We start from the raw sequence: 13,118 nt of genomic DNA, 5'->3' as shown, positions 1-13,118 counted from the left end.
CTGAGGAGGGATGGGGAGAGGGAATGGGGGGATGGGGTGACGGATGGGCTGGGCCTCTGGGGAGAGAAAACCTTGAACACTCAGCATGTCCCCAGATTCACTCATTTTTCCTGATGTGTCATTCTTAGGGGCTTATGGGATTTATTGGTCTGACCGGAGAGCCTGGAATTGTTGGGGAGAAGGTAAGTGAGGGTGCCGGAGACAAACCATCAGAGCTTGTATTTTTTAATCAAGAAAGGCAAGGGCCAGTAGGCCTGAGGGCTGCAGGTATTGCACCACCTCCCTCTGGTTCTGGCATCCCATGTTCTCTAAGAACCTGTGTCCCTGTCTCTGTACCCCATGTCCCTGTATCCAAGAGCTCTTGTCTTCAACTATACCCATAATCAGACATTAGCTTGGCCACCAGTTAATGTGTGCATCCTGGGACCTCACAGCTGCCTACCGGCATCACCCAGCATGGGTAGCACTGGTTGAATTATTCTTCAGTGGACATTGCCTCAAGTGCCTCTATAGCCCCTGGAAGCTCTATCCTAGATAGGAGGCCAGTGAGATTCCAGAAGAAGAGGTGGCTGTCCCAAGGCCACCCAGATCATAAGTGTCAGAGCTGGGATTTGAACCAGGTCCATCACTTCAGGCCAACACTTTGCTGACTAAGCCCTTTGCCCAAATAGTGGTCTGTGGCTTCCCCTGTCCCTCTAGGGGCCTTGCAGGTTTGCAGACTCAGGCACCTCATTCTTCCTCGATTCCTAGGCACTCCCTATGTTCCTCCTCTTCCGCTAACTCTAACACTATTGTAAAGTAGTTAACCATTCACCAAAAGTTGACAGGTTTGTACAGGAGAGCCCTGGGAGCTCTTACTCTATGTTCCTTAGTGATGACAGTTTATGTGACCATCACACAGCATCAAAACCAACCCTGGTCTTCTACTGCTCAAGTTTCTCATGTCCTCCCTCACTTGTGGACCCTTGCTTTGGGCAGGTCCTCTCTTCCCAAGCCCACCCACCCATGTCCATTCTTCTTGAGTCACTTGCTGGAAGTGCTTTCATCACCAAGTGGTAACAGCCCTGCACCTGTCCCAGGATGCATCTTTTCTAGAGGTCTCCATTATGTCCCCATCCCACTGGGTGTCTTGCATTATAGGAATTCATCTGTTTCTTCTCCTCATAGAATACCCGAGGTCTGGTACATACTAATGTCCGCACACAGTGGGTGCTTAATTCATTTTTTACCCCAAGAGGAGAAATAAGCCTTGCAGAAACTGAGACAGGATGGCTATAGCCTTGCCCACTGCCCTTGACTCCCTGTTTGAATTGCTCCCTTGCCTGTTTGAATTGCTCTAGAGGACATGGGTGTTATCTAACCCTCTGGTGTGCCATGGGAGAAAGAGTGCCATGAGCAGAAAGAAAGAAAGAAAGAAAGAAAGAAAGGTGACTATGACTGCTTCTGTCTCAGCAAGCCTAGCCCAGGGGGTAGCAGCCTAATGAGAACCACGTGATGTGGGCCAGGATCAAAGGGGTGATACATTTATTACATCTTTCACTGGGACCATTCTGGCCAAGGTACATTCTTTATGTTACCCTGAGAGAGGAAGCTGAGGTTTCCTGCCACTGAAACCTACAATGCAAGTAAGCTAGGGAATGACTCCATAGACCATTGTCAAGTTTCTACCTCCCTTTGGGTCCCTCCCCCCAAAGTCCCCCAGCCCCAGCCATGACCTATGGGCTTTGCTGTCTCCATCGCAGGGAGACCGTGGAGTGATGGGACCTCCGGGCGCACCTGGACCCAAGGGGTCGATGGTAAGGAGTAAGTCTGCATCCTCTCCCCTCTCCTGGCATAGCCTCAGGTGATAGTTCTGTTCCCTCCAAATACCATATGCTCCAGACAGCCAGGATGCCTAGCTCTCTGCATCCTTGGCCTGGCATGACTTTTGACCTCCTTACTGTGAGTTAGGGCTGAAGGAGACAGGATATGGCACCTTCATCAGCTGACTCATCATTTTTCTTCTTCCTTGGCAGGGCCATCCTGGAATACCTGGTGGTACTGGGAATCCTGGAGAGCCTGGACCCTGGGTAAACAAATCTCTCATGTCTCCTAAGCACAAACACATGGAGTCCAGACCTTAAGTCTCAGCCCTGAGTAGACATGGAGCCCCTGGGTTCCCAGGCTGGGTTCCCAAGCAGCTACTACAACTTTCTCTGAAACATTCTGTTCATGTGAAACCTGGAGAATGTTGAAACAGTGGTGACTGGACTGTGGGCTGAATGGAGCCCTGGGTTGAGGTTCCATACGGGGCAACCTGTGACACTCTATCTTTAACCTGTTACAAGCTAGGCCAAAACAGTGAGGAATCTCTGCAGATTCTGGAACCGGGGACACGGATGTTGACGAGGCAGAGAGCAGTCCATTCTCAGGAGGGGTCAGGTCATAGAAAATCTGATGAATCAGGGGTGCCTTTATGGGAGTGTTTGAGGCTTCCTGGCATGATGACAGAGGCCATGGGAAGTTTCCAGAGACTCCCAAGGCAGCCTAGGGAGAGTAGTAGTAAAGATGGCTCCAGGAGGAGTGGGGCCAGGAACACCTGGAGTTGGGTATACTCCTGAGGGTGGCTGGGGGATGCTTTTGTTTGGAATAAGTGCTTGAAATAGATGAAATGTGGAACACTCACTAAGACCAAGGACAAGGCTCATCTCTGGAGCCAATCAGAATAGGGTGGTGGTAGGCACCATCCCTATGCAGATCTGGGAATGATGCGTTCTAATGAAGCCAGATGAAGGAGCTTTGTACTGCTGACCAAGAGGATGCAGGCAGCTTTGATGGTATGAACTGGTGGTGGGGTTTCCCGTGTACCAGTTGTTTGTGCTGAGGGAGAAAATCCAAGTCCATTTCCCCGGTTTGTACACCAGCTATATGCTGGGCGCATGGTCTGCCCTGAGGGTGCAAAGGGGCAGGAAACAGACCTCATTCTAAAAATTGTCTCTATCCAATGGAGTATCAACAAAGCCATTCAACTGACGGGTGTTTATTGAGCACCACTGCATACCATGCTTATGTTAGGTACTGAGGAGAGGCAGTAAGGGATTTACACAGATATGATAAACCTGGACACGTGTAATCATCACCCAGCATGTGCCAAGAACCAGGTGGCTGCATCCTCCCTACAATCCCTTAAGCCAATGAAAAGGTGTCCCTGGGCAGAGCCACTCTTTGGGGTCACAGTCACATGCATTTTTTTTTTTGCCCTGCTCATGAAAAGGAAAAACCACAACTGGCTAGAGATTTGGGACTGAGACTATGGTGGAAAGAAGCAGAGGACAGTTTGTAGTCCAATGTCCAGCCTCCATCCTGTGTTCAGAGCTGGGATGGCTAGAGACCTGCTGGCATGTGAGATGCCCACTGAAGCCTGAGACCAGGAGTGCTTAGGGTCTGTCATCAAATTCTTTCTTCTGGGCCTGGGGAGATGGCTCATTTGGCAAAGCACTTGCTGTGCAGACACCAGGACCTGAATTTGGATACTCAACATCTGTGTAAAAAGCTCAGTGTGATGGTGATCACCTGAAACCCCAATGGTGGGGAGATGGAGACAGGAGGAGCCTGGGGGCTCACTGATCTGCTGGCCAGCCTAGCTGAATTGGCAACCAAGCCATTCAGTGAGAGACCCTGCCTCCAAAAAGAAGGTGGATTTTGACACAGGGAGACATCCAGAATTGACCTCTGGCTGCCACATGTACGTACACACGTCTGTGTGAACCTTCATACCTGAGGCTTCCTCTGCCTCAGTTTCCCCAGCTATCAGCCAGCACCATGCTGCCATCACCACTGAGGTGAGAATCAGCTGGTACTTTGTATGCTGTCATGCCTGAGCACCTCAAGGATGCCATCAGCTACTTGTGAGACACAATGCTTGCCACAGTAATGGCGTCTACCATTGAAGTGTCATTTGTGCTGAGCATTTTCCTGTCCTATTATCATCCTTACTCTGCAGTCTGAGTTCAGTCCAAGACCAATGACTGGGTAGAGGGAGGCAAGTCCTAGGACCTGCTGAGGACCCTGTAGGGTCCTTTCAGCACCCACTAGCCTAAGGGAAGAAGGACTTTGGTCATTCTCATGCTATATAGATGAGGACACTGAGGTGAGGTGATTTGCCCTAGGCCTCACAGCTAGTGCCTGTGAAACTGTGTCCTGCTGTGGTGCTGTTCCCTGGCCTTGGGTCCTTCAAATAATTTAGCTCATGTGGAACCTAGCTCCTGAGGCCTTGGAGGATGTGCTATATGCCTTCTGAGAGAGCATCCTGGAAAACAGCCTGTTCCTATACCCACCAGCTGCTTACCAAGTCCGCCCTCTTACCTTGCAAGCCTGGGGTTGCTGGTATGTCAGGCTGAATGCTGGCCCTTGCCTATAGCTCCAGCAGTGGCAGACCGAGTGGTCTGTGTGCTAATATGTCTGCACCTCGGGGCTGTGGGAGTAGCAAGATGAGGCTGGACTGCTCACGGGGATCCAAGGGGATGAGGCTGCTCCCTTGCTGGAAGGCTCCTACCTCCCTCACAGGGTATAGCTGACTGGCACAGATGGTTACCTGTGTTCTCTGAGAACCCTGCCCAGCCACGGTGCCGAGTTTAAGGAACCCAGCTAAGTGTCCATTCCGACTCTGCCCTCACCTTCCTATTTGTCTCTTGTCCCTCTCCTCCCTCCCTCCCTTCCTGTTTGTTTTTTTAGATAAGGTCTCAGCTGGTCCAGAACTTAGACTAGGTCAGGCCAGAGAGTCTTAAACCCTTTCCACTCATGACTCCTCAGGCAAGAAACTTTCATGCGACTCCAGGTATATAGGTTTATAAAATAGCTCTATGGGTCAAACACACACTGACAGTAAGTCACACAGAAATTCCCCCTTGAAACAGTTGTTGGTATCTGAATCATTTCAACATCTGTTAAATATGAAAGCAAGCCTGCACACTGCTGAGATGGAAGTGCTTGTTAACTTTTACATAGAGGATTACAGCTTGGCTGAATATTTGATACTGCTGGACCTTGGGCATCCTCGCTGGTTTTCAGAGTTGATTGGCAGATGTTTTAAATTTAATCATCAACGCTGAAAATTCTGCTTTGCACACATACATAACTAAAAATGGCAGAAGTGTGTTTGAGACCATTCAGAAATTGCTGAAAATGTTGTTCTAATTCCAAGCTAAACTTCAACGAATGATTTAAAAAAAAAAAAAAAAAAATGGAACTCAAGTCAGCAAAGCAATTTTTAAACCAAACATTCTAATACAATCTAGAGATATGTTAGTTTGACACTTGATACTTCCGTGCTGAATGTGGTGACAGGAAAATGTTTAAAGTCTTTGTTTTCCTTGATTGGAGTGACATATTTCGGTGCAGACAGAAACGAGTCCGAACACTGCAGTTTAGAATAGAGGGTCATCTCAGATCTGAGCCCAAGCAGCCAGGCAGCGTTTGCTGGGATGCGTGCTGTGATGGCATGTGCAGTGTCAACTGCGTGTGTTGTGTGGTCATGGCCATGGCTGCCATGGAGTCATATGGTACAACACAGGGGAGGACAGCCTGAAATGTCTGCCTCGCAGTTTTGATTTTAAATTGAGTTTTCGTTCATTTTATATATTCAGAAACCTCTAACTCCTGCCATTTTTTTCTCAGCCTCCACATTCAGTTACATGACCCCATATGAGGTCTCAAATCATAGTTTAAGAAACTGAACTAGGCTGGTCTTGAGCATACGACAGGGATTCTTCCTCAACCTCCCTGATGCTTTGTGTACAGGTGTGAACCACTGTACCTAGCTCAGTCTTGTCCCTTGATCTCTGCCTCACCCCGTGTCTGTCCCCACCCTGACCCAACAGAATCGTCTTCCTCCTCTTCTTCCTCTTCCTCCTTCTCCTCCTCCTCCTCTTTTTTCCTCCTCTTCCTCTTCCTCCTCCTCTTCTTCTTCCTCTTCCTCTTCTTCTTCTTCCTCTAAGGCTCCAAATGCCTCAGGTTGGGGGAACCTACCCAGGGCTGTGTGTGATGTTAGCTGGGAATGAGGGACAGAACTCAGGTGCCCTCTGAGGAGAGAAAAGACACAGGGATGAAAGGAGATGCCCATCACATGTTGCTGTCACCTCTCATTGCTGATTGTGAGATTGGAAAACAACTTGTCCAGGGAGGCTCTGCCCACCCAGACCCCCAGGACACTAGCCACGTCCAGGATTGCCCCTTGCCAGGAGCTTCTCCCAGCAGGCCAGAGTGCCTGCTTCTCAGCCCTGCAGCTGCTGGCTCCCCAGCCCACCAGTGCTCTCAAGCCCTGAAGGGGCTTCTAATCGGCTGCTCTCTCCTCCCCACAGGGCCCTCCAGGATCTCGAGGTCCACCAGGCATGAGAGGACCCAAGGGGCACCAGGTAAGCAAGGACACTTCTGCTTCTTGTTGCCTGCCCCACTCTGGGATTTGTGGTTTCTGTAGCACTGGCCAGGGGGCCAGGTACAGCCAGAGTCCGATGCTGGAGGCTGAGCCAGAGCCATCTTCCCAGCATGTGTCTGAGTATCACAGCTGGCTGTCCAGAGGGCACAAACGAGCCTCGGTCGTTCTGCGCTCATTCAGCCACTGTTCCCACCGTGTGAGCCACCACGGAAGGCAAACACATGGGACAACAGGGCAGGCCTAAGCCCTGCCTGACCTTGTGACCCAGGCATAGGTCACATATATCTACTGGCTTTTAACAGTCAAAGCTAAGGGTAGTGGGAAACCATAGAGTTTTAAGACAAGAGCTCGTCAGAGTACAGTAGCCTAGCAGATTCACAGAAAATGTCAACACAGATAGGTTATAATTCATACTTCAGTCTGCACCGCTGCATAGTGCTTCTGCCTCAGTCTCCCTACGGCTTGGAGTACAGGTGTGAACCTGTTGGACAGGTAAAGCTGAGATCTGAACCCAGGGACTCTGACTCTTTGACATACCAAATTTAGTCTCCTTTTCAGTTACAAGGGGTTGATGGAATGGTCTCCTATCCTGGTATGAAGGTGTGTGAGCATATGGCCTCCTTGTGAAGAGGAAGGAGGATGGTACAGGCTGCCCAGGCTATTTACCAAGCACCATGTGGGCTTCTGATACCATTCTTCTATTGGCTGTGTCTAGTTTTAAGACATGGCCTGAACTAGATGGCCTGAGCAACCATCTTGTGATAGGAAGATGAGACATTGCTTTGGCCAAAAGGGTCCCTCCTAGTACCCATTCTTTTTGGGTCTTTTAAGTGAGACAAGGCCTAAGGGTTTCTGGGTGCCTCACGACCTAGCCGCAGAAGCCTGAGCTGTCCACTTGTCAAAGAGTGAGCTGTTCCCACACCCCTCCCAGCAGCAACTAGAAGACTCTCCCCACCAATACACACACACACACACACACACACACACACACACACACACACACACACACATCCCAGTTGAGGAAAACCAGGCTCCTATCAGAGTATTCAGGACAGGAGGAGTGTACGAGGACCAGAGCCATCTCCTGTGAAGTTTGGCTGAGGTTGAAACATGGAATCAGCCTTGGGCCAGGGGACCTAGAGGCACCCACTGCACCTATGACATCTGAGTCCAGGCCAAGCTTGTCCTATGTCCTTTGGAAGGCTCTTTGTTCTCTGGGCCTCAGTTTCCCCATAGGTGCCATGGGAGATATGAAGGCTCTGCTGGCTTTCCTGCCCATGTGTAGGTTGGGAAATTCTATGATGAGAGAGAGGGTCTGGAGACAGAGGGGCAGCTCGTTAGCAATCTGTAGAAGAATGAAAGCACTCGCTCGGTTACCATGAGTAGAACAAGTCTCTTGCCTTCCCAGTTTGTGGCTGTGCAACCTCAAGCTAGTCTCTTTACCTCTCTGAGGCTCTCCCCATCTGTTCAGGTGGGGAGTTCCTACTGAAGGGCTGTTGTGGTGTGGGATGCCTGGTGCTACGTCTGAGCTTGCAGAGTACACTCTCCCCTTTGGACATCAGACAACTGATTTCCCCTCCTTGACCTCTGTTTCTCCTGTAAAATGGGCCAGCAACAGAGCCAGCTTGGTTGGGTATGCAGACTCAGTTGCTTCCCAAGAGCTTTGGCCTTAGATGGCCACAGATGCTGGGTTTTCCTCTTTCCTTTTGCTCTTTCTTGGGAGGCTATGGTATACTCGGTTTTCTGCCCCTGGGAGGAGTGACTCCGCTGAGCCTGACCGGACCCAGCTGGAGGGCAACCCCAGGGTAGTCTGCCGATGTGGCCTGTGGGGAATATCATGTGGTTCTGATGAGGACCCTAGCATGCCTGCCATAGGAAGGCCTGCCTGAGACACAAAGGAAGGAGAGTAGCTGGGGGACCTTCAGGATAGGCTATCTGGTACCATATCCCTGGATAATGGCTGGGCACCCATGGTGGCTGTAATCCATTATCTCTTCTCTCCTCCATGCAGGAGAGATGGCTTCTCTTTCTCTACAGCTCAGCCCTGGCTTCTAGATGTTGTCCTCTCCAATGTCCCCATCCCATGTACAGCCTTCTTAGAAAGCAAGCTTAGAGGTCCTGGCCCTCTTATTGGCTCTTGAGATAGATAGTTCATCCTCATCCCCCCCCCCAAAAAAAAAACAGTGGCAGATAGTGGGGAAATAGGCAGGCATCTGGTTGGCTTGGGTTCCAATTCTGGCTCTACCCTCAACTAGCGACCACAGTCAACTTCACTCCCATAGCAGGCCCCTTTCCACATAATTACTTCCTCTGTGACTGTGTCTCATCCTTTCTCCTAAAAGGGCTTTGATCCCAGGCAGGTCAGTCATGTGCTGTATCCCTCGGGCCTCTGAGCCTCCACTCCAAGGGTTGTGACCTTCCAAGGAGGTGTGAGCTTGTGTCACACACAGAGCCCAGAGCCAGGAGCATCTCTCAAGTCTAGCCCCATCTGTGACCTGGGATGCCCCACCCCTGCCTGCCTTCATCTCCCAAGAACTGGGTCATGAACTAGGGAGGGAGTAGGAGGCAGTAAGCTAAGGCCTGGCTAGGGGAACATAGCCACAGGTTTCTCTGCTTCAGCCTTCAATCTCTGCATCTGTGACACAGGTTGGCTGGTGGCAGCCACCCAGGACACTTTAGACAGAGTGACCCATACATCCATTGCATTTAGGGTCTCTAGCTGACTCCCATAGACTGTGACGTCTGAGGAGCCACCATTGCAGGTGACCTACCTCAGACTGAGTATGGAAGAGGAGGAGCAGGGAAAGCCAGAGGTTCTGGGCAATGTCATCCTCCTCGTGCACAGCCCAAGGGAGACCCCTGCCGTCCAGTCCTCTGAGCTGGAATCTTCTTCCTTTTCTAGGGCCCTCGAGGACCTGATGGACCAGCTGGGGAGCAGGGGTCGAAGGGCCTGAAGGTACAGACACCTTTTGTGTTACTCTCCCAACCCCTGAACCCTGAAGTATCATACTCCAGAATGACTTAGGGTCTGTCCCAGCAACTCATTTTGTCACCATTCAGTCTCCTGGAGAGAGAGAGAGAGAGAGAGAGAGAGAGAGAGAGAGAGAGAGAGAGAGAGAGAGATTGGGGGGATCACATATACCCACCACCGTTCCCTTCCATGGGAAAGGTCCTTGGTTCCCAACCCAGCTTCTCTGTGGTGACTGTGGCAGTCACCTGCCTTGTCACATCTTAAGTATGCTCATAGGCAATGTGTTGAGGAGGACACTTGGCCTCTTGGGACCCCTCCTTTATGTAAGGGGTCCTCATGAGCCCCTCTCCCACCTCGACATGGCTGCTTCCCACAGGGTCGTGTAGGACCTCGGGGCAGACCTGGCCAGCCAGGACAGCAGGTATGTCAGGCCCTGCCCATACATGCATGGTCCCTGGTCCCTTCTCAATTTGTTGTGACACATGCCTCTAAAGATGCCCAATGTGCTTCCAGGGTGCAGCTGGTGAGCGAGGCCACTCAGGTGCAAAAGGCTTCCTTGTAAGTAGTATTAATCCTGCAGATTCTCAATCTGGGGCTTTGGGGCAGGTGGGGAAAGATTACCACAAGTTATTAACCATCACGGGAACCTCCAGGTGACCTTCCCTCTCAGCTATGAGGGTGGAGTAGGGACCTGGATACACCACAGGACTAGCCTGAGGTCAAGGGAGAAGCTTTAAGAGACTAAGGTCACCTGTGCTTTTCTACAGGGCATCCCTGGCCCCTCAGGCCCTCCAGGTGACAAGGGCCTCCCAGGAGAACCGGTAGGTGTCTATCCCCTCTCTCTGGGTACCTTTGCCCCAAAAACTGTTCTCAGTCCCATTATAGCAGGGATTGTTGGTCAGGTAGACAGATGGGCAGAGATAGAAAAGACAGGGCTAGGCCTGGCCTGTAGGGGCAGAGAACTTGGCTCTGAGTTCTAAGGTGAGTCTTGGCTTGCTCGGCCACTAGGTCCGTTACTACATGGAGATAGCTGGCTTGTGCTTGCTACAAGGTTGTGGAGATGGCCTGAGAAATGTATAGACAGCACACTTAGCATTCAGAAAGGCAGAAGGCAGGAGGGAAGAGAGGTCCTTGTGAAGGGCAGGAATGACAAAGGAAGCCATTGACACATAGCTTGTCCTTCTGAAGATGTCCCAAGGGATAGGTTTGGGAGAAGCAGAGGCGCCTCCTGAAGGAGGCTGTGGGGAGCCAGACTGGAGACCCAGGAAGAGTCTTTGAACTCTGGAAGGCCAGGGGTAGGTGGGGCTGGATGGGAGAGGGCAGAACAGAAGAGGGCATAATGATGAAAGTTCCAAAGTTGTGTGGGTGAGGTGGGGGTGAGGCGGGGGTGAGGTGGGGGTGAGGCAGCCCTGCTGGGGTTCACTTGGATGTAAAGGAGACCCTGGAAATGGGTGAAGAGGAACTGTATATGGTTGGGGGTAGGGTGTATGGATCTTCTCTTTCATTTACCATGCCAGACTGTGTGACTCAACCTCCCCATAGCTCCCCCCAATAGGGGAACCCAGGCTGTCTTCTAACTGTCTGTCTGTCTGTCTGTCTGTCTGTCTGTCTGTCTCCAGGGCTCTCAGGGACCTCAGGGGCCAGTTGGTCCTCCAGGAGAGATGGGACCCAAGGTAAGTGCCAAGAAGTCCTGGTTTGTCCTTTACTGCTGCTGGGGCATCCCAGCCCTCCTGGTCAGGAGCCCCACCTGCTTCTCAATCCCTGCCCTGCCCTACAGAGATGGTTAGGTTGGTGCTGCAGAGTGGAGGGTAGAGAGCCTACAGACACCACATCTATGCAGGACACAGGGGGAGGGACTGAGAGCCTACCTCATCGCACTGGGTGAGATCTAGGACCTTCCTGGGGGGTCCTCCCCACCTCCTGCCTTGCTAAGACTACATCTTCATACAGAATCATAAACAGAGACCCAGCCTCTTGAGGAAGGCTTTCTCGCCCTCACCACCCTGGCCCAGTGCCAGAAAGAAGCAGGAGAGGCCTAGGCCTGCCCCACCATTGGCCTCTTCCTCCCCACAACCTCATGCAAATCATGGATTTTCCTTGTCAGTCTGCCAAAGGCTCCTGTGTGGTAAACCGCACTCGTGGGCAGGCAGAGGGTCCAGCTGCTGAGTAGTGTGAGGCTCTGCCAGCTTGCAACCAACCCTATAGTTTTGCCAAGACTCAGAAGCTGCAGCCTAACCCCACTTCTGCAGCTCCAAGGTGTGACCTGAACGCACCCCTTGCTCCTTCTGGGCCTTTGCTTGCCTGAAGCAAGGAGCCAGCCCTTGCTCCAAGAGAGCCCAGTGACTCTTTCTTGCAGGGGCCGCCGGGTGCAGTGGGAGAACCTGGCCTTCCTGGGGACTCCGGCATGAAGGTGAGACAAGATGAAAGATGGGAAAATGACTTGTTGACACCAGCTCCCAGCTGGCAGCCTTGTCCTGTCCCTGGAGGAAAAACAGACCTTTCTTGTGCTTGGGATAATGGGGTCTCTGTCCTGACTAGGGAGCAGGCCTGACATGCCCACTGTAGAGTTCTCAAGCAGCTCAGAGCCCCTGCACTATCCCCTGCCCAGCTGTGTTTTTTCTGGCACCTGTTTTGGTCCCCTCATTGGGGCATCTGCCCCTCCTGGTCTGCGTGATACTATCAGCACTTCAGCACAGGTGACCCCATTAGCTGTGAGGACAGAGGCACCTATTGATACCCAGACCTGGGGAACCCCCATCAGTCTTCTGCTGTTGGAGGAGGACCCTGCTTACCCTGCAGACCTGAGAGCCTAGGAGCCACACTGGCCCAGGGGCACCTGCTAAGGAACTGTAGGACTAGAAGCAAATCATTCCTGTCCCGTGGACCAGTGTCCTGTCATTCTAAGGGAGCTGAACCAGGCCCAGAGCCCCTGGCCTTGGCTCAGCTTGGCCTCATTTTGCCCAGGCCAAAAAAAAAAAAAAAAAAAAAAAAAAAAAAAAAAGCCATCTACATATAAAGTGCCACCCACATGTAAAGTGTGTAGGACTGGCTTCTTTCAGTCAGGACTGGTCTGGGGTACCATGCTCCACTTCCTAGTGCCCAGATACCAGCAAGGAACACAGTGTGCATGTCTCCAAATGAGGGAGACTCGTTGGAGACCTTTCAAGGGAGGGAACAGGCATTCTGGCTCCTCCTCCCCTCTTTTGGTGTCTTACCAAATCTCAAGGATGAGGAAGGATGGCTGGTGTTCACCAGCACTGCTGTCCAGCCACGGCTGTCCTAGTCATGCCACCCACTTTGACCTGAGTCTGTCATTTAGGCTAGCTTCTCAAGGACAACACTGTTCTCTCAGGATTTTGCAAAGGCCCAGATCATTTGAATGAAAATGTGTTTAGAACAGCATGACCAGCTCTGATGGCGGTGACAACGGTGATGCAGTGATGGTGATTATGCATTGATGGTGGTGGTGGTGATGCAGTGATGGTGATGGTGATGCAGTGATGGTGATGGTGGTGATGCAGTGATGGTGGTGGTGATATAGTGATGGTGATGCAGTGATGGTAATGCAGTGGTGGTGGTAATGCAGTGATGGTGGTGGTGATACAGTGATGGTGATGGTAGTGATATAGTGATGATATAGTGATGGTGGTGGTGATATAGTGGTGGTGGTAATGCAGTGATAGTGGTGGTGATACAGTGATGGTGATAGTGGTGATGTGATGGTGATGGTGGTGA

General features: G+C 51.5%; 1 protein-coding gene across 4 annotated transcripts in view; it reads left to right on the top strand.

Moving 5' to 3' along the window:
* Col27a1 (collagen type XXVII alpha 1 chain) overlaps positions 1 to 13,118 on the top strand; it is a 120,294-nt gene that overhangs the window by 77,875 nt on the left and 29,301 nt on the right. For all 4 annotated transcript variants that reach the window (XR_013110643.1, XM_076934822.1, XM_076934823.1 and 1 more), the window contains exons 25-34: positions 129 to 182; positions 1,743 to 1,796; positions 2,016 to 2,069; positions 6,339 to 6,392; positions 9,315 to 9,368; positions 9,760 to 9,804; positions 9,897 to 9,941; positions 10,151 to 10,204; positions 11,003 to 11,056; positions 11,740 to 11,793. Coding sequence is in view for 3 of the 4 variants with exons in the window: in XM_076934822.1 (XP_076790937.1) it covers positions 129 to 182; positions 1,743 to 1,796; positions 2,016 to 2,069; positions 6,339 to 6,392; positions 9,315 to 9,368; positions 9,760 to 9,804; positions 9,897 to 9,941; positions 10,151 to 10,204; positions 11,003 to 11,056; positions 11,740 to 11,793 (522 nt within the window). In the remaining variant the exon portion in view is untranslated. The remainder of the gene's footprint in view (positions 1 to 128; positions 183 to 1,742; positions 1,797 to 2,015; positions 2,070 to 6,338; positions 6,393 to 9,314; positions 9,369 to 9,759; positions 9,805 to 9,896; positions 9,942 to 10,150; positions 10,205 to 11,002; positions 11,057 to 11,739; positions 11,794 to 13,118) is intronic.

The sequence above is a fragment of the Arvicanthis niloticus genome, chromosome 5 (genome assembly GCF_011762505.2).
Source record: "Arvicanthis niloticus isolate mArvNil1 chromosome 5, mArvNil1.pat.X, whole genome shotgun sequence".
Lineage (NCBI taxonomy): Eukaryota > Metazoa > Chordata > Mammalia > Rodentia > Muridae > Arvicanthis > Arvicanthis niloticus.
This window is presented reverse-complemented; position numbering and strand designations above follow the sequence as displayed.